Source organism: Trichomonas vaginalis, chromosome IV (assembly GCF_026262505.1).
Source record: "Trichomonas vaginalis G3 chromosome IV, whole genome shotgun sequence".
In the NCBI taxonomy this organism is placed as follows: Eukaryota; Parabasalia; order Trichomonadida; family Trichomonadidae; genus Trichomonas; species Trichomonas vaginalis.
Window position 1 is genome coordinate 39154771 of NC_067206.1, and position 25101 is coordinate 39179871.

Below are 25101 nucleotides of genomic sequence, written 5' to 3' on the forward strand. Positions count from 1 at the left end.
AAGCATTTAATACATGATGTAGATGAAGACATGAATGAAACTACAGACAAACTTAACTCTTCTCTTATTCTTCCTTTCAGCAAAGATTATGAATTCTGTTCAAATGGTGTGTATTTCTATTGTGGAAAGATGGGTTCAGGAAAGACATTCAACCTCATTCGTCATATACTCATAACAGAACGTTTAGGAAACGACTCTTACTATGACCAAATCATTATATCAGCAACTTCAGACTCTATGGATTCAACAGCGAAAACATTTATGTCAAAAGTTCAAGCCTCTGTCGTTAAAGTTCCAGACAGTGAACTCATTGAATTTCTTCAACGTTACATTCGACGTAAGAGGAAATATTATGCCATCGTAGAGTTCATACAGTCAGGAATGCAAAAGACTTCTGAGGAGATGAAAGAATTATTGACAAACACCACTTACGTCAATACTCAGGAGTTTACGATATGAAACGACTTACAAACTACATTCTATCAAAACTTTCAAATACCCCTTCAAAAAGTATCCTTCAAACACTTTATTAGTTTGTGATGATTTCGCCGGAAAAGGTTTAGTGTCAAAACCAGACTCACCATTAGCTAACATCATAACTAAAGTCAGACATTACCATTTAACTGTAGCAATACTTATGCAAACATGGCGTTTTCTTGCTTTAAACATAAAACGTCTCATAACTGACCTCGTTATCTTTCAAGGTTTCTCACGTTATGATATTGAACTCATTTGGAAACAGTCAGGTATAACATTACCTTTTGAAGAAATTTGGGAAGCATATAAGTCTCTCATCTCTCCTCGTTCATACCTTGAGATTCATATCATGACTAATACCATTAAAGTCAAAAATATTCCATGGGAACGACCAACATTGTTTTTAAAGTTTAACCTTCAATTGACTGATGGTAAACAAATTCCATGCATCTCTGTCGCCATTTCTGTTAATATTTTTGCTGTCATTCATATCATCCACTTCCCCATCCGTTAGCTTTTGAGGATATGCGTTAGAATAGCTGTTCTTAAATGAAGGCTTTTCACCTTTGAGAGCATAAACTCTATAACTTTCTGCATACTTTATGTTTGAACCTCCTGAGCCATCATTGACATAAATTTTTATAGGCTTCCACCCTTTGTTCATATTCCTGCTTCTTCCCTTTGCTCTTTTGTTCAGTAGTTCTACATCTTTATACACAGCACCTGTCTCAGTGAATTCAACAATATTTTCATTCGTTAGCTTTACATTCAAACCCTTGTCGAGTATATTGTTCATTTCATACATATAAAAGGTTTTTATTCTATATGAAATGAGAAGCAAATCCATCTTAGCTGGTGCCGTTAATGTTCCAATTGAACCAACATCAAATGTTGACTCACGAACGACAAACAATATTGTCATAAAGAACTATAGTTCAGAGTGTTTGAAAGAAAAAGAACCAGAGCTGAAATCCGTGAATTTAAACTCAGCTTCAAACGCTAACGCTACATCAGATGTTAAGTTAGAGTATCCACCACTGGACCAAATTCTTTCAAGAGAAGCCAACGACAACCCTTACAACAAATGTTCAAACAAATCCTTCAGATAACGTAGACCATTACCTTCTTCAGTTATACCAAACAATTTTACTCAAAGACGATAAGAAGCTTTTGACAAATCTTATAAGTAAGAACCAAATAATTCTAACAAAGGAGGACCTTGAAAATGTTATATCACGAATAACAGGAAAGCAATGTGTCATTGACTATCTCGACCCTGAAATCGAATGCTGTGGTCAAAACGCCAATATTCATGAAAATAGGTAACATCCGCATCATTGAAACACCAGGAACTACAGGGAGTTGAGTTTAAGTATAAATATTCGAACGAGTATACAAAACTTTCAACAGAATATAAGCTTTGTTTGAAATATGTTTTAGTAAATTAAAGCAACTTATAGTATCTATCCAAAACTTCTTCAACAGTATCGAACTCATCTTCATAATGCAACCTAATCTTATTGACTTGGTGCAGTTTTCACTAACACAATATTTTTCTGTTCTCTTGACTGACATAACTAACTTATTTGTTTCATCAAACAACAACAACCAAGTTCATGACCATAATAATAACATTCATACTTTATATTTTTAGCTCTGATCTCTTGTAAGCTGTTGCATTTAATATTTTCTAAAAAGTCAACTTCAACAGTCATTCGCACTGGTGCCTTCAGTTCTACAGGCTCTCCTTGAAAGTCAACAAGTCTGAATTGCATGTCTTTCAAATTATGAGGACTAATGCGAACCCATTTACCTAAATGAGTTGCTATGACAGGAAGTGTTGGATGAACATTGAATTGACTGCATAACAGAAAGACTTATATTCTACTGAACCTTTACTATTAACTCCTGAAATACTGTGACATTAGCTATTTTTGACTCAATGTACAAACAATATACCATAACATACATAATGGAACAGATTTCATCTCAATCGTTTTGTCAACACTTTTCAAAGAAATGTCATATGGTATGCTCCCAGAAGCAATTGAACTCTATGACTCATTCGTGTTATCTTAAACTCCTTCGCATAACTGAAACTTCAAAACTCCTGCAATAAGTTTAACATTCATTAAGTTTTCTTCGTTATCCTTGTTTATTGTAGTATTTATGAGAGCATTTAACACTCCAGCTAATGTTTCCATCTTATATTCTACATTATTGTGAAATCTTATTTCGTGCTTCTTTTCCATCTATTTCAAGCTCCATGAAATCTGGTTTCGTCAGTTATAACGAATTGAAGCAATAGTATTAAAGTCACCATTCTGAATGCAAGTGGCTCATTCTGTAGACCTAAGTTTTTTGTAGTTTTACTGTCCCGTATTCGTTTGGTCTGTACTTTGCAAATAGAACAACATTTTATTCTCATTAAAATATGAGTATAGCTGCATATGCGTATGAAGCTGACAGAGCTAAACGTTTATATTTTGGTCAATACTCTCTCACACTTACTGACAAATATATTGTTATCAGTGATGGAAATACCGAGAAATACATAACATGGAAGGACTATGAAAAGTTTGACCCTATTTTAACTCCATGCACTATGCCTTTCATTGTAAATGGAGAAGTTGTCATGAAGAACGACACAACAGTATATAAGTCTGTTCATGAAGCATTAGAATATATGTTGAATTATAATCCCGAAAGATTTGATCCAAGCACTACACCATGTGCAATGCCTTTTATTAAGGACGGTGAAATCGTAAGAGTTCCGAATTCAACGGTTTATACAGCTGTTCAAAACAGTTTACAAAACATTTTAGCGAATATCTTTAATTCAGAAACTACAGAAATAAAATTACCGTATATAACAGATGCTAAAGAAATTAAATCAAAAACGACAACATTATTTACGTCACTTAATGATTTAATGACTTATATCATTAATACTCCTTCTCCGACTACGGTATTTGATCCAAATTCGACAGTTTGCAGTGTACCTTTCATTAATGACAGTTCAGTAATTGTTTTAAGGGATTCAACAGTAAATGAATCATTAAAGGCTTCATTAATGAAAATCATTGATTTTAACTCATTCATGAATACATATAATTCATTCATTAATGTTTCATACACTTCTAAAGAAGGTGAGCCAAAAACTATAGATAAAGCGGTGTATGAAATAAAAGCACCAATGACGAAATTGAATTTGTTAACTTTTGACGGTGATAGTTTCGTTAATGACATAACATCGGGGAAAACAATTTTAACGAAAGAATATTTAAAATCTCATGTTAGTGAGTTCGTTGAAATTGAAAAAAAAAGGTGGAATTAAGTTCGATCCACTGAATTTCATTTTCAGCTTAGCGAATGCGGGTATTAATTTTGCTGAATGGACAACAATACAGAGTGAAATAAATGCAATATGGACGTTTTTGGGGTCAAAAGCGGGAATGGGTGAGCTTGTAAATGCTGCAAGAACATTAGGTGAAACAGGAAATTTGTAGATGGTTTTTAAAAGACTTGTTTCAAATGTTTTAACAAACACAAAGAAATTATTTAGATATACCATACATAACGGTCAGATTTTCGAACAGGTAGCAACAAACCCTCCGGTTATGGCTGCGTTGATGATGTGTTAGAGATAATAAAACCACGTAACGACGGGAACGAAGAACATGAACAACAGGATACTGGTCGGTTATTCGAGACATTAAAAACGTGTATCCTGAAGTTATTGATTTATTTAGAGGAGTTAATGATTCAATTTCAAAACATTCTATAACCCTCGATGAAGAGAATAAATTAACAGATTATATATTCGTCATTATTGCAGAATTAATGAAGAGAATAAATGAAAAAGGAATTGGTGATATCATTAATGTCAGCGATGTAATGATGAAAAGAAATTTTGACTCATTATTTACAGAACCGAAAACAGAATATAGTCTTTATGACGTAATTACCGAATTAATGAAAAAGATTAATGATAATAAGAGTTCTGGCGGAAGAGTTGAATTAGAAGTGAATGATGTTAATGAGAAATTAGCCGAAAAAGCAGACAAAAATGAGCTTTTAGCTCTGAGTGATAAAGTCAAGAACCACGTTCATTATATAACTTCAGACGAACAGATTATAACGGACTACCATGGATATTTAACACGAAGTGATGAAGTGAAGACGGAAGACCCCAATGAAAGAAGATATAAATACATTCGTGCTAAAGGTTATGACATAAGCTGTACTGTACAGTATGACACAGGTAAAGCACCAGAAGCATTTGGTTATAACGATGAAATTTATGCCTCTACTTTCTCTGTTAACGGTGTATTAGTTGAACCAAGATTTACTTTGAGAGTTAAGTCAAAAATAACGTTTGAAGATGCTATTAAAAGTAAAGCTGACAAAGGTGAACTCGAAGCAATGAACAAAGTTTTGAAATCTCATAAACACAATATCTCCGATATAAATGAACTTCAAGCTACATTAACAGTAAAGCGACAAGAACCATACACATGAATCCTTCACTACTGTTAGAGCAGACGACATAATATTGAACTATACCCTTGGTTCAAGTGCACCTTTAGAGAATCCAAGCACTAGTGTAAAAGACACGCTTAACAGTTTAGATAACAGTTGCAGGAACATTGAAGGTCATGTCAGAAACTTTGAAACACATGAACTACCAGCAATGTTAGATAATAAAGCAAACAAAAACCATACACATAACTCCTTCTCAACTGTTGCTATAGAAAGTATTGAAGGAACGGTTGGCGGAACTGGTGGGGAGGGCGGAGCCCCGCCGCACGCGGCTGCTTTATATTATAAACCTCCTAACTTTCCACAAGGTTTAACATCGAATGAAAACATAACAACGAAGAAAGAAATTAGCTGTAAAAATGTTTATGTCATGGACGATGAAAATAATGTTAAATTCACTGCTCAAGATTTATATGATAATAAAGCTGACAAGAACCATACACATAAATCCTTCACTACTGTTAGAGCAGACGACATAATATTGAACTATACCCTTGGTTCAAGTGCACCATTAGAAATCCAAGTACAAGTGAAAAGATACTCTTAACAATTTAGATAACAGTTGCAGGAATATCGAAGATCATGCCAGAAACTTTGAAGCATATGAACTACCAACAATGTTAGATAAGAAAGCAGACAAAACAGAGCTTCAAACATTAAAGACAGAAATACTTCAAACATTATATCCTATAGGCTCTATTTATACGTCAATGAACTCAACAAATCCAGAAACAGTTCTGGGTTTTGGTACGTGGAAGCAGATTGTAGATAAATTCTTATACTGTGCTAGATATTCAAAGCAAACAGGAGGTTCGAAGAAAATTAAAGAAGCAAACCTTCCACCGCACACTCATACAGGAACTACAAACACAACAGGTAATCATTCACATTCAATAACAAAAAGAGGTTATATAAATCTTGCAGCGGGTTCGGATAGATGGGGAATGAATAGATATGATATCACAACTGACCCAGTAGATTCAAGCACAGGTATTTTCTGTGGAACCACAGGTAATCATTCACACACTTTCACAACAAATCCAACAGGCTCGGGTGCAGATTATATGCCACCATTTGTGACTGTATTCGCATGGTACCGCGTTCAATAAAATCTTTAACTTTACATAAATGAGCTTGAAAGAAGTATTCGAACAACATCCATGGAGGTCATTTAAGAAGTTCAATGAAGCAGCAAAAAGTTGGGGATTTACTAACAGAGCTGAAGTGAAAAAGTTCTTTGACAAAAATGTTGTACATCAAACAAAAATAAACCCTTACGACTACTTTTTACCAATTTACTCCAACACTCCTGACGCATACCAATTTGACACTCTCATTCAAAGCAGAAAAGGAGGACATAAACCATTCCTCATCTTCATTAATGTTAACACTCGCAAAGCTTTTGCGTATATAATGAAAAATAAAGGAACTCGTGAAGTGTTAAGAGTTTTACAAAAGTTTGTAGCAGAACATAGCCCAAGTACTTTAACATCAGACCAAGACAGTGCATACCTCAGCAATGAAATCACAGATTTTCTCATTAAGCATAACATAACTCACTACACTACTGAAGACCATAACCATAACATACTCGGCATCATTAACCGCTTCATAAGAACGCTCAGAGATTTAAACCAAGAGCGAGACTTTACCGAAGAAACAATGAAACACTTTCTCGAAGTATATAATTCCTCAACACATTCTACAACAGGACATACACCAAATTCAATGACACAACAACAAGAAGAAAAGTATATACAAAAGAAACGAAGCCAAACACAAAATATCAGAAATTCAACACAATTTACCCTCATTCCTGGTACAAAAGTTCGTGTAGTTCTTGACGACAAACCGTTGACAAAGAAACGTTTAAGGTTAAGTCGAAATTATTATATAGTAGACTCTCCGCAAGGTAATGGATATCTTATAAAAGCTGCCAACGACTCTATTGCGTTTTATCCTCGTCATAAATTAGTCGAAAGTAGTAATGGCAAACTTGCTGAAACCATTGACGAAGCAAAGCGAGGAGTGGTTATTGAAATACTTGGCTATAACATAAACGATGACACTTATAAAGTAAGATATGAAGGAGGCGTTGAAGATGTTATACCATCTAAGAACTTGAAGAGAATCTAAACCAACTCATCTGGGTCCATTAGAGCGGGAGTACTGGAAAGATAAAAACATGCCAGAAAGAATAAGAAAATTCTTCTAAACTTTTTCGTTGGATGTAAATCAGACAAAAATATATTTTAGGTGAAGAGGTGAGATTTCACCTGTTTTCTCACCTGTTTTTTCACCCTCACCGCTTAGCGGCTCAGATTGCTTTTGCTTTCTCGTGAATTTTCATGAATTTCCTTAAGATAGAAAAAATAAAGTTAGTTTTATTTTTATTTATTTTTTTATTTTGTATAAAAGATATGATTTCAACAATCAGCACAACAACAATTCAAACAACTTCACCAAACTCGCTAGTCATGAATCCAACATCTATGTTAGTAGAGATGAAAAGCTTCATTCCTTCTTCATATACTTTTGAGACAGAAATACAAAGAATTAAGCAAGAACTTTTAACAAGTAATTTAGACTGTAGTGCGAAAGATGAAACAAATGAACAGTATCTTTATGACATGCAGGACATTATTGACCATTTACCCAAATTGCCTGAAATTCAGCAGCAAAAACTAACTATTCCTGAATTCGATGAAATAGAAGTGAAACCAACTGATTCAGTAGAAATAAAGAAGTTCATACGTAAAGTAAACTATGAATTCCTTGGTTTTCATTGCAACCATAAAGTTATGGACAAAGATTGCGACATGGTATATAAGAACATCTCTGACATATATAAATCTGGGGAGTTTAAGACATACGACAACTTTGTTTCATTAGTTGCTGAATGTGTATGGCAGATAAGAGATAAAGATAAAAGATGTAAAATATGGAATGGACAAATAAAACCAACAACTTTTGAGTTAAAGAAAACCATTGACGCCTTAGTTGTTCTAGCAGGTCAAATTTCAATGTATAACGCAAAAATGAATCCGCAATGTTCAAAATGTAAAGCAGCAATGAGGAAATATAACTACTCCGTCAAAGAGATAGAACGTATGAGAAACGACTATGCTGACTTAAAGAAAGAAGTAGAGAAACCAGCAGAAGATAAAATGGACATGTTAGCATTTCTGAACAAAAACTATCCAACAGCTGACGATTTCCTTCTATCTGACGTCAAGAAGAAGTATAAAGAAACTTTCGGCATTGTTAAACTTTTGACATACTGACAGAAGAAATAGAAGCTACGAAATTGTTTAGAATTTCAAATATACATCGTACAATTCATGTAAAACGCTTATAAAAATAACTGAGGTGAAAAATTAGGTGAGAAAACTGGTGAAATCTCACCTCTTCACCTAAAATATATTTTTATTGAATTCAGCAACAAAATTCTGAGTAAAATAATTTTTAGGGCATGTGTCAAACCGTTGAGTTTTCACAAAATTTAAAAAATAACGTTTACCATGTAAAACGCTTATAAAATAACTGGGGTGAAAAATTAGGTGAGAAAACAGGTGAAATCTCACCTCTTCACTAAAATATATTTTTATTGAATTCAGCAACAAAAATATGAATTTCATTAGTTAGAAAAAAAGTTAGTTTTATTTTTATTTATTTTTTTATTTTGTATGTAAAGACAGAAATGACAAACATTGAGTTTGAAACAGTTAGAAAGATAGACAATGACACCAAAGTGGTTAGAATAGGTGATTTAAACGTAAGATACTCAAAGAAATACAACAAATTTTCTTTGTCAGACATTATATCTCCATCTGAAAAGAAAACAAACCATTGGGTTAGAAATGCTTCAACTCAGAAAATTTTGACAAGAAATCCTGAGCTTATGATATCGGTAAGATTCTATGGAACTACAGCATATCTCATTGACAAAAGTCTTATACCAATAGTTTTGTTATGGTTAGACCCAGTTGTTGGATATAACTTCATAACTTATGGTTCATTCGATACGGAACGTTGCAGTGAAGGCTTACTTTACATCGTTCAGAAACCGAAAGACTTCAACACAAAGAGATATAAGATAGGAAGAACATATAATATAACTCAAAGATATGACAGTACAGTCAATAGAGTCAAGGTTGTGTTCGTTAATGATATGAGAGCTGCAGAAACAGAACTACTTGAAAAGTTTGAGAAAATGTATGGTGCTCCCACGAAAGGTAAAGAAACGTTTGAAGTAGATGAGATAGATAAAGCTATAAAATTATTTGACGAAGTTGCTGAAAAATACATGTAAAGCGTTTATTTTTGGTCTTTTGTGAAAGTCAGAAAATAAAGTTAGTTTTTTTATAAAATATTTTTTTATCCGGAATATAAAGACAGATATGTCAACACAGAGAACACAACAACTGCTATCGTTCATGAAGCCATTAATGAAGAATATGAATACATACAATATAACAAACAACTTCGCCTCATTCGTTCGGTCAAAGACGATATGTACCAGATGCAAAGTATAATGAATGCTCTTCGTTCTACAAAGCAAGCATATCATTGGTTTGAAAACCAACAGACAAAAGAACTTTTAAAAGAATTTCCTCATATGATTGCTTCCCTCGGAAAACCGAGGGAAGAGATTCCATTCGAAAATCGCAAGAATTTGGCTCCTTGTTTGAAAGGTTATTATGTTCATAGACTTTTAGTAAATGCTGTAGCAATGTGGGCTTCACCTCGTTATGCTTGTTATATTTTCATGATGTTAGATGAACTATATAAAGCAGAACGTGAAGATATGGAAAAGAAACTTCATGCAAAAGATGAAGTCATTGAATCCAAAGACAAAAGCATACAGAAAAGAATACCACGTTCAGTACCAAAAGGAAAGGAAAAGAGTTATAAGTATATGATATATACTGAAGAGTTGGAGAAAGAAGAAGATAAAGATATGGTTATGTTGCATTTAGTCAGAAGAAACAACAAAGCTTTTACGACTTAGCTAAAATATATAAATCTGACAGAAACTGGTTCTATCGTGAAAACTTACCGATTTCAATGACACCGAATGAGAAATAAAGGAAATTTCAAATACTCTTCCTCAAACACACTATGACATCAAAGGTTGCACAATACTTACATTCAAAGAAGACTTAACATTACTGAAAGAAAAGATAACAGAATATTTCGACAACTTCAAAGAGGAAGAATGAAAAAAAATCTCGTCGGGTGCCACATTAGAACCATAGTGGAGAAAACCATGATAAAAACAAAACGCTCCATGTCGATCATAATCGACGAAGTGCAAATCTTCACTTCGTCAAGTTTATTTTGTTTTTACCATTTAAGTGTTGTAAAATGTCGATATGAAGACTAACCAAAAATATATTTTTGCTTAAATAGCTTCAGGGTCTATTTCTTCAACCATTTCACTTTCTTCGTCAATGTCAATAGAAGCTTCTTCAACCTTTGGTAAGAATTTCTGTATAACATCTTTGTTCGTTATTGTCTTCAGAGATGAAGGATAATATTTCACATTTGTTTCACCCTTCTTATATTCTTTCTGTTCGGAAAGATTCATAGCAATACTGAAGAAGTCAATGTTAGAGTTCTTTATGACAGTATAATGAGTATCTTTGACATTCACGAAGAAACTCTTTTGTTTCAAAACTACTGCTAACTCTTGTGAAGTATAACGTTTGCGGTCAATGACAATAGCTAATGGTCTGACATACTGACCAAACTTAGATTCTTTCACAAACTTCTTGTTAAAGATAACATTGACGTTTGCAGCACCATTGAACTCATTCTTGATGGCATTAGCGAGAGCATTGTATGAAAAGAACTTGCAATCTTGCATGTGTTTCATTATAATAAAAATTAAATATTTTAAAACTAGCCTTAAAAAATCTAAGCTAATTTTTTTCTAAAAAATTTTTTTATTTCCTACTAAAGATGTATCGGAAGTTATCTAAGTTAGAACACTCGGAAATAAAACAACTTCTTACAGAAGCTAACATAGATGTTGCAAAACATTACGCGACAAACAAAAAAGCACTCGCTGACATCCTCAATGACTACAATGGTGAAATAACTTATGATAGAATTCATGAGTTCATAAATGCAAGAGCATTTCCTTTAAATGACGTTGCTATTGACTTATATCATAGACGTTCAGTACCTCATGAAGTAAGAAGAGAAATGTTTGACATAACAAATGCGAACGTTGGTCATACTCGTAAAGCTCTTTCGCATGATGTTCGTCAAGAGATGTTTGAACTTACGAACTCAAACGTTGGTGAAACACGAAAGAGAGACGACACACTGAAACAACAGAGAAGAGAGATGTTTAAAAGTGCTATAGAACAAGTTCGCAAAGCTAACGATGTCATTCGTTCCATTGACGACAAACCAAAAGAAGGTGAGAGATGGTTAAAGAAAGATGAAGAGAATAGGAAGAGAAATGTGAAGTCAGGCAATAGACTCATTGACTTTAACATCGAAGCTTTAGATGAACCAAACAGAGACTACTTACACAAACATTTCGGTAAGGTTTTCATGAGACTCTTAGAGAAGATTAAAATAAACTCCCAACAAAGATGGATGGTATGTTATAAACTTGGTGGAAAGTATGAATGTTCTACGTTAAACCTCAATAATATTGGAACATTACTACATCAGCTCTTGAAGGAGAACTTTATATCAGAGATAGAAGCAAATGCTGCAGGTATTGTTGAAATGCACTATGACTTCTTCTTGACAAACATAAAGAATCTTACTGAAATAAAGATGTATGATTTAACAGAATATGAAGGCTTAACGATGTCAGATGTTAAGAAAGGAAAGCCACAGAAGCGACCATATAGAGATGAAAGCACACTGACAGAAAGACAGAAAAGATTATTGAACAGACTTAAACAAACAGGAGATAAACAAGATATAGATGACTTCTGGAATGAAATCCTTGGTGAAAAGAAGTTTTATAAGAAGAGAAGCGGTCAGTTCTGGAAGTATCTTTGCACATTACCTATAAATCTTGAACGCTACCAAATCTTCAATGAACTGAACAAAAGAACTGCAACACTTATGACAGAGGACAATTGTTTCGTTTATGCTTGCATTCAGGCTGGAGTAAATGAAGAAACTATTGACCACATGAGAGAAGTCATTCGTGTTAGAGACTTTCCTCAAAGTAAAGTACAAGAAATTTCTGACGCAACAGGTATAGCATTTAATGTTACCATTGGTTACTTCAATGACTCAAGACATAATGAAATAAAGAGATACATACCAAAAGAATGTAAAACTGTTCGAACTATTGACTTACTTCTTGTTGAAGACCACTACATGCTAAATGAAAGACTTCCAATGACAACATATTTCATTCGCAACTATATAGAAATCTTGAAGGAGTGTGGTGGAATGAACATTGAGAAACAGATGAAGATTTATACAAAGAGAGAAGATAAATATGTAGTTCGCATGGATAGAACTACACCGCTATGGGATGTTATGAAAACATTGTGGGAGTGCAAATATTTCGAACCTATTTCTTATGGAGAACTTTTCACATATACGACTGACTTATATAAACAGAACCTTGCACCATTTAAAGATTTGACATATGCTCCAAAGTATTGTGTACAACTGAAGAAGAAAGCCGAGTCAAAAGAAGTAAATAAAGCTAAATGTAAGTTCATTCCTGAGCACGTTTTCTTTGCTGACTTTGAGTGTAGTACGGATGGCTTTCATAAAGCTTTTAACATCTGTTACGACAGTGAAGATGGTTCAGTGAGTGAAAGCATTTGGGGTCAGAACTGTGCAACAGAATTTTTGGACGACTTCCTGACAAGAGTTTAATATATTTCCATAACCTCAGCTATGATATAAACTTCATCTTAAGACACATGACAGAAGTGAAAGGAACTCCCATCATTAAAGGTTCACGAACAATGCAAATAACTGGCTTATATAAAGGAAGGGCAATTATTATAAAAGACTCTTACAGTGTTATAAATAAGAAGCTTAAACTATTTCCTGCTATGTTTAACTTACAAACAGGACCGAAAGAAGTATTTCCATACAACTACTACAGCAGTACTTTGTTAGCAAATGACAACAGAACTGGTGTCATTTCTGAAGCGTGTAAGTTTATCCAGGATGCAGATACATTTATGAAAAACATAGATTCCATCAAAGGTTGCAGAATAGATGAAAACCACTTCGACTTAGAAAAATATAGCACATTCTATTGCAAACAAGATGTAAGAATTTTAAGAGAAGGTTTTGTTAAGTTCCGCAATGACTTATTGAAAGAATTTGATTTAAACGTTTATGACTACGTTAGTATTTGTTCAATTGCTAACAAATTATTTGAGAACAGAGTGTACTTCCCGAATGGAAATTTATATGACCTCTCAAATAAACCAAGAGAATTTATTTCGAGATGCATTCAAGGTGGAAGATGTATGCTGTCAGATAACATGAAACAAAAGAGCGAAAAGAAACTCATTGCTGACTTCGACGCTGTTTCATTATATCCATCAGCTATAGCAAGACTTTATACTTTAGAAGGAATTCCAAAGTATGAAGGATGAGATGTTAAGCACAATATTTGAGACATTTATTCGATGACGACCAAAAGGAACCCATTGGTGAAAAGTTTATGTCTGGCTTCTTTGTTCTCATTAAGATAACAGAGATTGGAATACATAGACACTTTCCTTTAATAGTTTGTGACCCTGAACTAAATCCAGAACTTAACGTTCCCAGAAGTTCAAACACTTGCTGTTTAATGTATGTTGACCATATAACATTACAAGACCTCATAAAATATCAAGGTGTCAAATGTGAAGTGTTGCAAGGATACTATTACGATGGAAACAGAGATATTAGAATAAGAGATGAAGTAAAGAAGTTGTTTGAGTTAAGGTTAAAGTATAAGAAAGAAGGAAATCCTTTGCAAGAAAATATAAAGCTCATTCTGAACAGTATTTATGGCAAAACTATTCTATCTCCTATTGAGTCAAAAATAACCATAGTAAATGACAAAGATGCTATAAGATATGCCATCAGAAACTACAACCATATAGTGAAGTTCGAAGGTTTGGATGGTTCAGATAAAACTATTTTCAAGCTAACGAAAAGCATTTGCAGACACTTTAACTTCTGTCCACTTGGTGTTAATATTCTATCTATGTCGAAGAGAATAATGTGTGAAGTATTCTGTACTGCTGAAGACTTAGGAATGGACATCTTTTATAGCGATACCGACAGTATGCATCTCTACAATGAAGATATCCCTCGTTTAGCTGAAGAGTTTGAGAAACGTTATGGAAGAGTTCTCATTGGTAAAAACCTTGGTCAGTTTCATAGTGACTTCGCAGAAATAACACCTGGAAAACAAAGTTTAGCATACAAGTCAATATTTTGTGGAAAGAAGACTACATAGACTTACTCACTAACGATTTAAATGAAGTTGCATTTCACTGCAGAATGAAAGGCGTGAAGCAAGATGTTATTGCTTTAACCGCTAATGAAATGTTTCCTGACTCTGTTCAGTGTTTCTATGATGAAGATAAAGGTTTAATGGTTCCGCAAGGAAAATTTGACAAAGACTCTGAGTTCAGTTTAATGAAACTTTACAAAGCACTTTATGACGGTCAAGAGATTGGATTTGACTTATGTAAGTCTTCTAGTCCTTGCTTTGCTGAAAAGTTTAACTTCTCAATAACGACTAAAACAAGCTTTATTCGTAAGTTGAAGTTCTGAGGTCATTTATTTTTGTCAGCAGTGAGGTCATGAATGAGGTCAGCAATGAGATCATGAATGAGGTCATGAATGAGGTCAGCAATGAGGTCAGCAATGAGATCATGAATGAGGTCATTTATTTTTGTCAGCAATGAGGTCATTCGTGATAAAAATAAAGCTAGCGTAGATTTTACAATACTGCGATGGTAGAGTTTAAGAGTTGTGCTTCAATGTAGAGACAGTCCTTATGGTCTGGAGGTAAGAACACTGGGCAGTTATGGTCATGAGTGGAGAACATGTCTATCCAAAACTCACGATTGAAGCCAGTTAATTTATAGTATTTAGGGTTAGGAAGTGGTGAAGTTCTTGTATGACCAATGAACTCATTTTCAACTCCCTTACTTAAGTTTGAATATAATATAGCTTGCTTTCTATCCCAAATGCCAGGTGTTACAATCTTTGAAAATTCATTTTTCCTCGGAAGCATTGCATCATAATTGAAAACATTCTTGAAATCATCACTTGGTTCAGAGATTTGAAATCTTATACGTAATGGATTTTCTTTCTTTTAGCTACTTCATTGAATGGTGAATATATAACAAACTGACAGTCATGAGTTCCATCTTCATTTTCATTAAATTCATAATGAAAGTCTATAAGTTGTGGCTGACTACCTTCTTCTTTCAGTTGTGCAAGAAACTCACGTAAAGGCTGTAAAGTTTGTACTTCAATGTTGAACTTTTTCTCGAACATCTCATTAAATGAAATCATACATTGCAACAATGTTGTATCGTCTTTAAAGTATTTGTATATGTGAATGTTTTGGGCGCTTAAAGACTGTTCGTCATTTTCTATCTCGACTTGAAGTATAAAGTCAACCTTTCTGAAAGCACGTGTTATATACATAGATGTTATGCCAATGTACTTCTCTTCATTTATGTTCACAATCCAGTCTGTTGGAAACTTAAACGTTACTCTGTTCCCCTTTATTTTGACGTCAGGGTTTTCACTACTGAACGCAACAGTTAAAGGTATTTGTCTATACATTTAATTCGGATAAAAATAAACCATTTACTCTTTCTTTGCTTCAGCTTCTTTAGCTTTTGCTTCTTTGTTTTTGCTTCTTCTCTAGCTTTCTTCGCCAGCAAACGTGGGTTCTTTTGTCTTCCAGCAGCTAATGCAGCAAGTTGTTTTTCACTAAGTTTTCTCTTTGGTCTCTCTGGCTTTTGTTCTTGTTTTTGTTCCTTCAGTTCGGATAAAATTTGCTCGCGAATTTCTTTCTTCAATGCTTCAACATCTATGACCCCTTGGGTCTTGTCCGTAGGGCTTGTCTGAGTCATTTGACTGCAGATAAAAAACAAAATTAAAACTTTAACCGATGTAAAATGAGCTTGTCAAAATCAGAGCGAGAGTCTATTATATTAAATGACGCAAGAGGAATACAACATCCTTTCTATTACGTAAGTCAGAGTAAAGATGGTAAAATATACGTAAGAAAAAGAAAGGTTCCATTAGCGAATACAGAGAGCGACAACATTAAGGTGTATGGCAAGGGTGAAGTCCACGAAGCCCATATAAAACCTTCTATTCAAACTGAAAAGTCAATAGAACCAGAAGAAAAGAAGCCAGATGTTCTTTCAATAACGAACCAAGAGCTTATTGCAAAGTTCGTGAATTTCATTGAAAAACAAACCGAGTCAAAGAACCCTGACCCACCAGTGAAAGAAGTTGAGACAAAAGAGAATGTACAGTTCATTGAAAATGTCAAGAAACAACTTCCACCACGAATGCCAAGAAGAAGAGTGAGAATAATGAAGTAAATAGATATTTTTATCGAAGTAAATACATGCAGAACGAACAGTTAAACGAATTTACTCCAGCAGAGCATATTCATCAGATTCGCTCATATTTCGATATCATAGACAATGCAGTTCAAATTGGTGACACTAATAGAAAATATTCTGACGCAAAGATTCCATCACAACCTGGAACTGCTAAAGATAACACATGGGTAACATTCAATCTCTCACCTCCTGGTGAAAATATGTTGGACCTTTACAATACATTCATTACGTATAAAATGGAAGGTCAATTTATTGTAGATAAAGAAATTGGTTCAGGTTCCAATAAAACAAACCCACCAGGATTTTGGATTGGTTTCGATGACGCTTTCTATGCAGTTGCTGGATATCAAATCCTTGCAAATGGTCGTATCGTATATTCTCAAGACAACGCAAGAGAAGAAGCATATATAACTTCAAACTCACAAACTACCGAACAAATAAAGAAAGTAGATGTTTTCTCAAAGACTCGACATGAAGATGTATGGAGTCATTCGGGAACATGCAGAACAGGACAAATTGTTAGTGGTCCAATTACAGCAGGAAATCATTTGATTTTAAGCTTCGTTTAAGAATTCCTGTTAGAAGATTCCTTCCATTAGAAGCTATTCGATTTATTCCAGCTTTTGCAGGAAACATTCAGCTTAAAGTAAAGTTCAGTAGCGACGCCTTACAATGCACATCTATATCTGTAAATGATATCATTGCTTTCAATCCAACTCTTAAAGTTGCATTTGCTTCAGATTCAAATCCACCGACAAATAAATTTGTTCCATGGAATGAACCATTCACTATGATAACGAAGGCAGTAGAAGCTAGTGGAACAGTTACTATTACAACTGTAACCCAGCAACTATTTCGAACAAAGATGGATTTTAATGAATGTTTCATTCATCCAAAGTCATTCTCTTTAGACCCTAACATTTATACAGAACTTGTAGAACATTATACAAACGAGGCTTTATGTTTTCCTGTTAAAGTTATGGATTGGATTCCTATGGACGGTTCATTCTCAAAGAATACAGATAGTTCAAGTGCAACATTTACAGCAGCTTATACGCCTATTAATGTTAAAAGTATTTGGGCACTATTTAGAAAGAAAGACAACTATTATGTTAATTTTGAGAACCCTAAGTTTAAATATCTTCAGCTTTCCATGGGAGCTTATGGAAATATGCCTGCAGAACCTGAAAAATCATATGGACCTGTATTTTATGAAATGGTTGCGAACGCTTGCAATACAAACAATGATATGATAGGATTTAATGAAGATGTTATGAGGTCATTGGTGGATGATGGTAGTGTGGAACATAAATGGGATAGCTATGACAACACACATTTCTTATGTGGTTTTCCAACAGAAGTGGACTTTTGCTTCCAGCAAGGTCAAACATCTACTGCTCCAATAACATACAAATTGTCTGTTAAAGGACCTATTGAACTAGCAACTGAAAATGTACCAAAGCCACTTATTGGATTTATGAGGGATTGTTGCTTTGCCATTCAGGTGCGTGCTAATGGAATCCCCATAATAAGATTAGATGACTATAACTTAGCTACGGACGACAGTGAGGAATAAAGGATGAACGTTTATTTTTAAAGCTTATAAATGAGTTCTTCATCAAGCTCTCGTGAACCTTCACCATCTATGAAACAAACTTTACCAAACGATTATGGAGCACCTATTGAATATTTCTTACGAGCTGCACAATGGCAAAGAGCAGTCTCACCAAGGTTAGGTGTTCCACCAGCTCCTGTCAAAAATAGCATTTGGTCAAGTCCTTATATAAGATATGGTCTCCCACTAGGTTTGCTAGCTACAGCAGGAGCAGTTATGATGTTGAAAAGAAATAAAGCAAATGTTGTAAATAATACTGAAGTAGCTGAAGTTAAACAAACTCCAACACCTTCGCCAAAACCAACGCCTTCACAAGCAAAACCTTCAATGACTCCTGAACCTATGGAAGTACAAACTCCTGTTCAAAAGTCAACTCCTAAACCGACTCCAACATTTAAACCAGAACCTACTCCTCAAATAAATCGTAAAACTCCTGCGTTTCCTTACTGAAAAAATAACGTTATTTTTTATTTAATATTAAAATTTTTATTTGATTGAAATGACAAATAAAGTCACTGAAGCAATGAAACAAAAGTTTTTGGTAGAATACATTAAATCAGGAACTATTCCAGAAGGTTTTTACATTCATACTATGAAGGATGGTAGAGTTCAGTTTAGAAAGATAAAGCAACCATTAGATAAAGAAGGAATTTTGAGAAAGATTAAACTTCATGAGGACAACATTGCTGAACTTAAGAAGAAGTTAGAAGAGTTGGAGAAAGGAAGAGAGTTATAAAGCAATGAATTCAACAGGGTAGAAAAGAGGTTAGAAATCGGGTTAGATATACTCATCTACCCTCTGTTCAAATAAATATGGTATGTGTTGGTAGAATAATTTAAAAAAAATACAAAAAAAGTCCCTTTACCTTTGAAATTTGGTCTCTAGAGCTAGTTTGATATTCATTCATTCTCCTTCAATCTCATTAAACCTTGGTTTCTTCTTTTTCGTTTCCGCGTGAAGAGGATAATACCTTGTTTGATTTCTTTCGGAATATGATAAATCCAAGAAGTATTGCGAGAATTGCAACAACAATTATTACTCCAACAGCAGATTATACATATGAAATATAATTAAAAAAAATGTTTAGTTAAGGGTGCACCCGTATGTACGTTTATTTGAGAGGAGGAGGATTACCCTCTCAATTTTGAGGGATTCGTTAGTTTATTTTCTCGATGAATATGCAATAAAATTTGATTTTTACCTTATCAATATACTTCATATAATATACACATGTTCATGTAAAAACTTTTTTCCAAAATCCTCAGGAATTAAGGGATTTTTGAGTAGGGGTAATTTTAGCTAAAAGTGACACACCTGTAAAAAGTGACACACCCGTGAAGGGTGTGATTACCGATCGGTAATTTCGACAGTTTAGAATTTAAAATTTTTTATGGAACTGTTGCGAGTTTCATAAAGAATTTAAGGAATATAAGCAAAGATTTGAATCAAAATCTTAGACCTAAGCCGCTCGATTCGCTCGCGGCTTCCGCGAATTACAGATCAGCAAAGATTTGAATCAAAATCTTCGAACTAAGCCGCTCGATTCGCTCGCGGCTTCCGCGAATTACAGATCAGCAAAGATTTGAATCAAAATCTTCGAACTAAGCCGATCGCTTCGCTCGCGGCTTTCTTTATTATTTTAAATTTGCATATTTCCATCAAAAGTTCATAAGGTAAAAAATTTCGTTTATTTTTACTAAGAAAAAAGGTTTTTGATAATAAATTTATTTTATTTCGAAAAAGTAGCAATAATCGTAAAAGGGTATTGATAGGCTTGCTAAAGTAACTAATTTTAGCTGTCAAATACTTTTGTATTTTGAAGTAAATTAGTATAAATTTGTTTTTACTTTTATTTCGAAAAAGTAACAATAATCGTAAAAGGGTATTGATAGGCTTGCTAAAGTAACTAATTTTAGCTGTCAAATACTTTTGTATTTTGAAGTAAATTAGTATAAATTTGTTTTTACTTTTATTTCGAAAAAGTAACAATAATCGTAAAAGGGTATTGATAGGCTTGCTAAAGTAACTAATTTTAGCTGTCAAATACTTTTGTATTTTGAAGTAAATTAGTATAAATTTGTTTTTACTTTTATTTCGAAAAAGTAACAATAATCGTAAAAGGGTATTGATAGGCTTGCTAAAGTAACTAATTTTAGCTGTCAAATACTTTTGTATTTTGAAGTAAATTAGTATAAATTTGTTTTTACTTTTATTTCGAAAAAGTAGCAATAATCGTAAAAGGGTATTGATAGGCTTGCTAAAGTAACTAATTTTAGCTGTCAAATACTTTTGTATTTTGAAGTAAATTAGTATAAATTTGATATTATTTTAACTCCCTTTGAAAACCTCAATTTTCCATACAGAGGGAACGGGAATAGCATCCAATATTCCCTGAGAATGGTTGCGCATTCTCAGTTCCCTCTATATTTCGAACGAAGCTCTCATCGGTCTTTTTTTTTAATACTAAACGTTTTTTTTTCCTGTCACTTTTAGCTAAAATTTGGGTTTGCCCAATGTTAAGTATCAAAAAGAAAGGAGGTCTGATATAGACAACATATATCGTTGAAGGTTGAAAAAATCTCTAATATTTGAGCCCAAAATTTCAAATTTTAATTTTTTGAAAAAAGAGGCCACCCGTATGTACGTTTATTTGAGAGGAGGAGGATTATATTTTTGAAAGGGTGAAACATTATGAATATGTTAATTATATAATAATATGTATTATTATAAAAAAGAAAAAATAATGCACGTTAAAATTTTTCTTTCTTGATTTTTTACAAAATCTACTTAGAATTATGCAAAATATGACTAAATAATTATAAATTTCAAGTTAAATTTTAATTTTGATAAATAATTTAAATTTCAAATATCAAGTTCAGTTCGACTATGTATGTAGTAATTCCTAATAAAGTGCCAAAACCCTATTAAAATATATGAACATTTCAACATTTAATGTTTTTATTTAAAATTTGATGGAATATGAGCTTCAAACAATTATTATGTAAATAAAAATAATTAAATATGTATTTATTCGTAATTACAACCGTAGTAAGTCGATTCTTCCTTTCTTCTACTGAGTTTTGAATTTGATTTCGAATTGTAAAGAGATTCAAAGGGAAAATACTAGCGGATAAAAACTACCTCCATGAAAGGGTCATAATGGAGTCAAGTTGTATTTTTTGATATTTTTTGCTTTTCGAGCCTAAATAGGTAGCCAAGATAATGCCTAAAAATAAGGTTCTAAATTCTGAAGTTTACATGATCCTCTCGTGTGCACCCTTAAGTTTTGAATCATTTAATACTAAATTTTATCAACTGTTTATCAGATTCTACATATGAAATATAATTAAAAAAATGTTTAGTTAAGTTTTGAATCATTCAACACTAAATTTTATCAACTGAAAAAAAAAAAAAAAGGTAGTGGGGCCTCCAGGCACTTCGTGCCCTCTAGCCCTGAAGATGTTTAGTATAACTTTGTCCGGACAAGTAAGGGTCTATCGTCGCTACAGGAAAAGTTACGGGCGTTCCAAGGAAGTATACTTTGAGAAGCCTTTTCTCCATTTTAAAACAAGATAGGACGGTTATTTTACAAAACTGACAACACTTTGACCGAGTAGTTTTTTGTGCTGAACAAAAAGTGTCATATAAACATCTGTCAAAAACCGTTTTTTACTTCACTTAAAATGCCACGTAAGCTACGTAAGAATATGCGTAAGAGGAAGAGAGCATTGAAACATCCAATAGTAAAACTGACACCACAACAACAGTTGCAACAACAAATTATGAATGACCCACTATGTTGCAACAAATGTCAAGCAACCCTATGCTTTTAAACCGAGTTATTGGTGCACAGAGTGGAGGTTTAAGAGCGGCACTTTTAGCGAAAATGGCAGGCTATGGTGGAGCTGCAGACGGAACAGCTTATAACCCTCAAAGTCAAATGAATTTGAGTTTCACTCAAAAAATCAAAATAACAGATGTCAAAAAGTCAAACATAGCATACAGAAACAAATAAGTGAAAACGAAAAGAAACTAGAATATGACAGACACACAAAGAAACTCAATGAGTTAAACGTAGAGAAAAAGAAGAAAGAAGAACAAACTGAAAGAACTAAGTACAGAGGAATATGCAAAAAAAGTGTCAGAAAAAGCAGCAGAAGTAGCAAAAATGGAACAAGATGTTATAAATTTGAAAAACCATACTACTCAATATAAAGTACTGAAAGATGAAGAAATAAAACAAAAAGCCCTGAAGACATATATGGATAGCGATGAGTATAAAAAAGAAGTTGAAGCAAATGTAAAGGCAGAAAAACTTTTACAGTTGCAAAACCAAACCGTACAGTATGAAGAAAACTTAGCACAAGAAAGTAAAAATAACGACGCAGCCATGCAAAGGCAATGAAAAGCGCAGAATATATAAAAGCTAATAATGACTGGTTAGATGCCCCAAGCCAACGCCAAAGCAGCCCAACTTATAGGGTCAATAAGGACAAAAATACAAGCGGATGAAGACAGTTCAAATGAAGCTTTAATGAATGCTGACTTTAAGAACGCCTTCGAAGCTCTTCATAGTAAGGTGAAACTAGTGAACGACTTCTCATCTGGAAAGAAACTGAAGTCTGAAGGTTTCGACAAAGAGTTAAGAGAAGTAGCACAAAATATGACGAAAATAACAGATGCAGCAAACGAGACAGGCAGTTCAAAGTGCCTATGACGCCGTTAGAGCAACTGTTGTGGAAAGTCAAGAAAAAGAGTTACAACAGACCAAAACAGACCTAGTAAATGCTTTCTTAAAAACGAAAAGTCAGGTAGGACATTATGCTGCAGATGGAACATATGTGCCAGCTGGTGGAACTTATATACCACAAACCTCCAAGAGAAGCACCTGCACCAGGACTACCTAAACATTTACATCGTCACATGGACACAGACACAGGCATGCACCAAAACCAACACAAACAACCAACAGTTCAAAATCCAGCACCACAACCAACAGTTCAAAACACTGCACCACAACCAACAGTTCAAAACACTGCACCAACAACCAACAGTTCAAAACACTGCACCCACAACCAACAGTTCAAAACACTGCACAGCAACAACCACAAACAGAGCAAGGACATAAAAGAAGTAGAGAAACAAGGAAACCAAGAATTCTTAAAATGCTTAAGAAGACTATGGTTACCCAGATACTCTTGACTTTAGTGACAGATATAAAGAAGCTATTAGAAAGTTCAAGGAAGGAAATACTGACGCCGAACCTATTTAGCTTTATGGTTCAGCACCAAATGGGATATAATTTCAAACCTGGAAAATACAAGCTCGCTAAGGGATATGATTTAATAGCATATCATCCAATGACATGACTGAATTTACTGTCGAGATATTTGGTGTCAGAGCTAAATGATAATTCACTCTCTTCATGAAACGCGTAAAAATAGAGACGGAACGAAAGAAGAAAGGTTTATGAGTCCGGATGACTTAGATTAGGGAACTTTTTAAAAATGGTCTCGGATATATGAAATGCCAGCAGATGAGGTACAAGAAACTCCACAGGAAGAAGTTCAGATACAACCAGACATGGAAGAAATAGTTCAGCAACAACAGCTAGAAGAGCCTGAAGGAAACAAACAAGTCCCCTCTTTGGAAACTAACTTCACAGAACTAGATGAAGATTTGGAACAGCCGAAAAATCTTGACCCTCAAACAAGAGTTATGCGGGGAATATTGGAATCTTTCAAGAGTCTAGAAAAATTCGCTTGAATAGTAGAAAGCAATATTCGAAAAATGTTCGCCGACATAACAAAAGACTCCAACATCAGATGAAAATATCCACATAGAATGGAAGTACCCTTGAAACCGAAAGTGTCCGCAAAACAACAATCCTTTTACTTACGACCATAAACGTCAATCTTTGGCTGAACTCGGTGAAAAAAAAAGGATTAAATTTCCACCCAAAACATTAAGAATGAACATTGTTTTAAAGTTCATTCAGAAACCTAGCCAATTGGAACCACAAACCTTTACTTTTGTTTCTGCAAGGACTATGGAACTTACAATGAGATGGGGTTATAAAAGCTAATCCGGATAGGTGGTTCATAAACTTACAACCTCAAATTCAAGAAGTTGTTATGGGACGCAATGAAGTGAATGCGTTGAACCAGAATATGGCTTGGTTATTTGTCAGCGCGACCTAGCTTACTAATGCGTTTGAAGATTTTATGAAAGATGCAGATATTTTTGGCACCAGTATGAAAATGAAACATGGCTGATGGAAATATAACACCGACGTTCAAGACATGTATTCATCAAAGAACTACAGAACCATAGAGGATGTGTATATTGGTTGAGAGAGTATTAGAAAAGAAAGTTTAGGGAGAGAGAAGGGAATGAGAACCTATTGTACAGTGACCTTGCAAACGAAAGTTTGCAAAATGTCATAAACTTTACTTGCAGACAATGAACTGAGAAGGGATGAATATTAAGAAAACTCAAATGGACAGTTACCAAATGAAATGTTAGTATTGAAAAACATGTTCCATGACAAAATAAAACCAACTACAGAAATAAATGACGGCAAGGACTGAAACGTTGGGTAAAAGCTTTCCCATTCACAAAAGATATTATGGTAACATGGAAAGGAAAACTCAGAATGGTGCTACAAAAACATATATTTGGAACGAGCTTATTCCATATGGACAAAGCTCTGTTTGAAAGCTTGAACCGGAAACTCAGGAAAGAGTCATGCAAAACAATACGCGAAGACTCAAAATACAAACTATGACAAAAATCTTTCTTAGGATATTGGTTACCTGAGATGGGCGACCAGAGCCCAAAGGCAAAAAGGACACGTGAAATTT

General features: G+C 34.0%; 9 protein-coding genes and 5 pseudogenes across 14 annotated transcripts, besides 6 other annotated features; 12 read left to right on the forward strand and 2 right to left on the reverse strand.

The window, feature by feature from the left end:
• Positions 1-18684: part of a mobile genetic element that runs on past the window's edge.
• TVAGG3_0248330 lies at positions 31-883 on the forward strand (annotated as a pseudogene). The gene has a single exon. A coding segment is annotated over exon 1 (853 nt).
• TVAGG3_0248340 (organellar and viral DNA polymerase type B) lies at positions 2912-3814 on the forward strand (the record flags this gene model as incomplete). Its single annotated transcript, XM_051227947.1, has 1 exon — positions 2912-3814. One exon carries the CDS (start codon positions 2912-2914, stop codon positions 3812-3814), a length of 903 nt encoding a protein of 300 aa, XP_051112933.1.
• Positions 3933-6128, forward strand: TVAGG3_0248350 (annotated as a pseudogene). The gene has a single exon. A coding segment is annotated over exon 1 (2196 nt).
• On the forward strand, positions 6148-7000 carry TVAGG3_0248360 (integrase core domain containing protein family; the record flags this gene model as incomplete). The annotated part of the gene is made up of 1 exon (XM_051227948.1): positions 6148-7000. A coding segment is annotated over one exon (853 nt), but the record flags the coding sequence as incomplete, so codon positions are not given.
• TVAGG3_0248370 (organellar and viral DNA polymerase type B) lies at positions 7440-8282 on the forward strand (the record flags this gene model as incomplete). Its single annotated transcript, XM_051227949.1, has 1 exon — positions 7440-8282. A coding segment is annotated over one exon (843 nt), but the record flags the coding sequence as incomplete, so codon positions are not given.
• On the reverse strand, positions 10424-10897 carry TVAGG3_0248380 (uncharacterized protein; the record flags this gene model as incomplete). Its single annotated transcript, XM_051227950.1, has 1 exon — positions 10424-10897. One exon carries the CDS (start codon positions 10895-10897, stop codon positions 10424-10426), a length of 474 nt encoding a protein of 157 aa, XP_051112936.1.
• TVAGG3_0248390 (organellar and viral DNA polymerase type B) lies at positions 10984-11859 on the forward strand (the record flags this gene model as incomplete). The annotated part of the gene is made up of 1 exon (XM_051227951.1): positions 10984-11859. A coding segment is annotated over one exon (876 nt), but the record flags the coding sequence as incomplete, so codon positions are not given.
• TVAGG3_0248400 lies at positions 12936-14115 on the forward strand (annotated as a pseudogene). Its single transcript has one exon. A coding segment is annotated over exon 1 (1180 nt).
• TVAGG3_0248410 lies at positions 14225-14799 on the forward strand (annotated as a pseudogene). Its single transcript has one exon. A coding segment is annotated over exon 1 (575 nt).
• On the reverse strand, positions 14972-15825 carry TVAGG3_0248420 (annotated as a pseudogene). Its single transcript has one exon. A coding segment is annotated over exon 1 (854 nt).
• TVAGG3_0248430 (uncharacterized protein) lies at positions 16164-16598 on the forward strand (the record flags this gene model as incomplete). Its single annotated transcript, XM_051227952.1, has 1 exon — positions 16164-16598. One exon carries the CDS (start codon positions 16164-16166, stop codon positions 16596-16598), a length of 435 nt encoding a protein of 144 aa, XP_051112938.1.
• Positions 16625-17191, forward strand: TVAGG3_0248440 (uncharacterized protein; the record flags this gene model as incomplete). The annotated part of the gene is made up of 1 exon (XM_051227953.1): positions 16625-17191. The coding sequence occupies one exon, from the start codon at positions 16625-16627 to the stop codon at positions 17189-17191; it is 567 nt and encodes a 188-aa protein (XP_051112939.1).
• Positions 17413-18198, forward strand: TVAGG3_0248450 (uncharacterized protein; the record flags this gene model as incomplete). The annotated part of the gene is made up of 1 exon (XM_051227954.1): positions 17413-18198. One exon carries the CDS (start codon positions 17413-17415, stop codon positions 18196-18198), a length of 786 nt encoding a protein of 261 aa, XP_051112940.1.
• A 52-nt stretch (positions 18685-18736) lies between the features above and the next one.
• On the forward strand, positions 18737-18973 carry TVAGG3_0248460 (uncharacterized protein; the record flags this gene model as incomplete). Its single annotated transcript, XM_001297974.1, has 1 exon — positions 18737-18973. One exon carries the CDS (start codon positions 18737-18739, stop codon positions 18971-18973), a length of 237 nt encoding a protein of 78 aa, XP_001297975.1.
• A 546-nt stretch (positions 18974-19519) lies between these two features.
• Positions 19520-19549: a terminal%2Cinverted (terminal inverted repeat of MuDR-3_TvMULE3 transposon ID:TVAGG3_0248470).
• Positions 19520-20749: a mobile genetic element.
• Positions 20720-20749: a terminal%2Cinverted (terminal inverted repeat of MuDR-3_TvMULE3 transposon ID:TVAGG3_0248470).
• Positions 20750-20869: 120 nt separating this feature from the next.
• Positions 20870-21516: a mobile genetic element.
• A 2721-nt stretch (positions 21517-24237) lies between these two features.
• Positions 24238-25101: part of a mobile genetic element that runs on past the window's edge.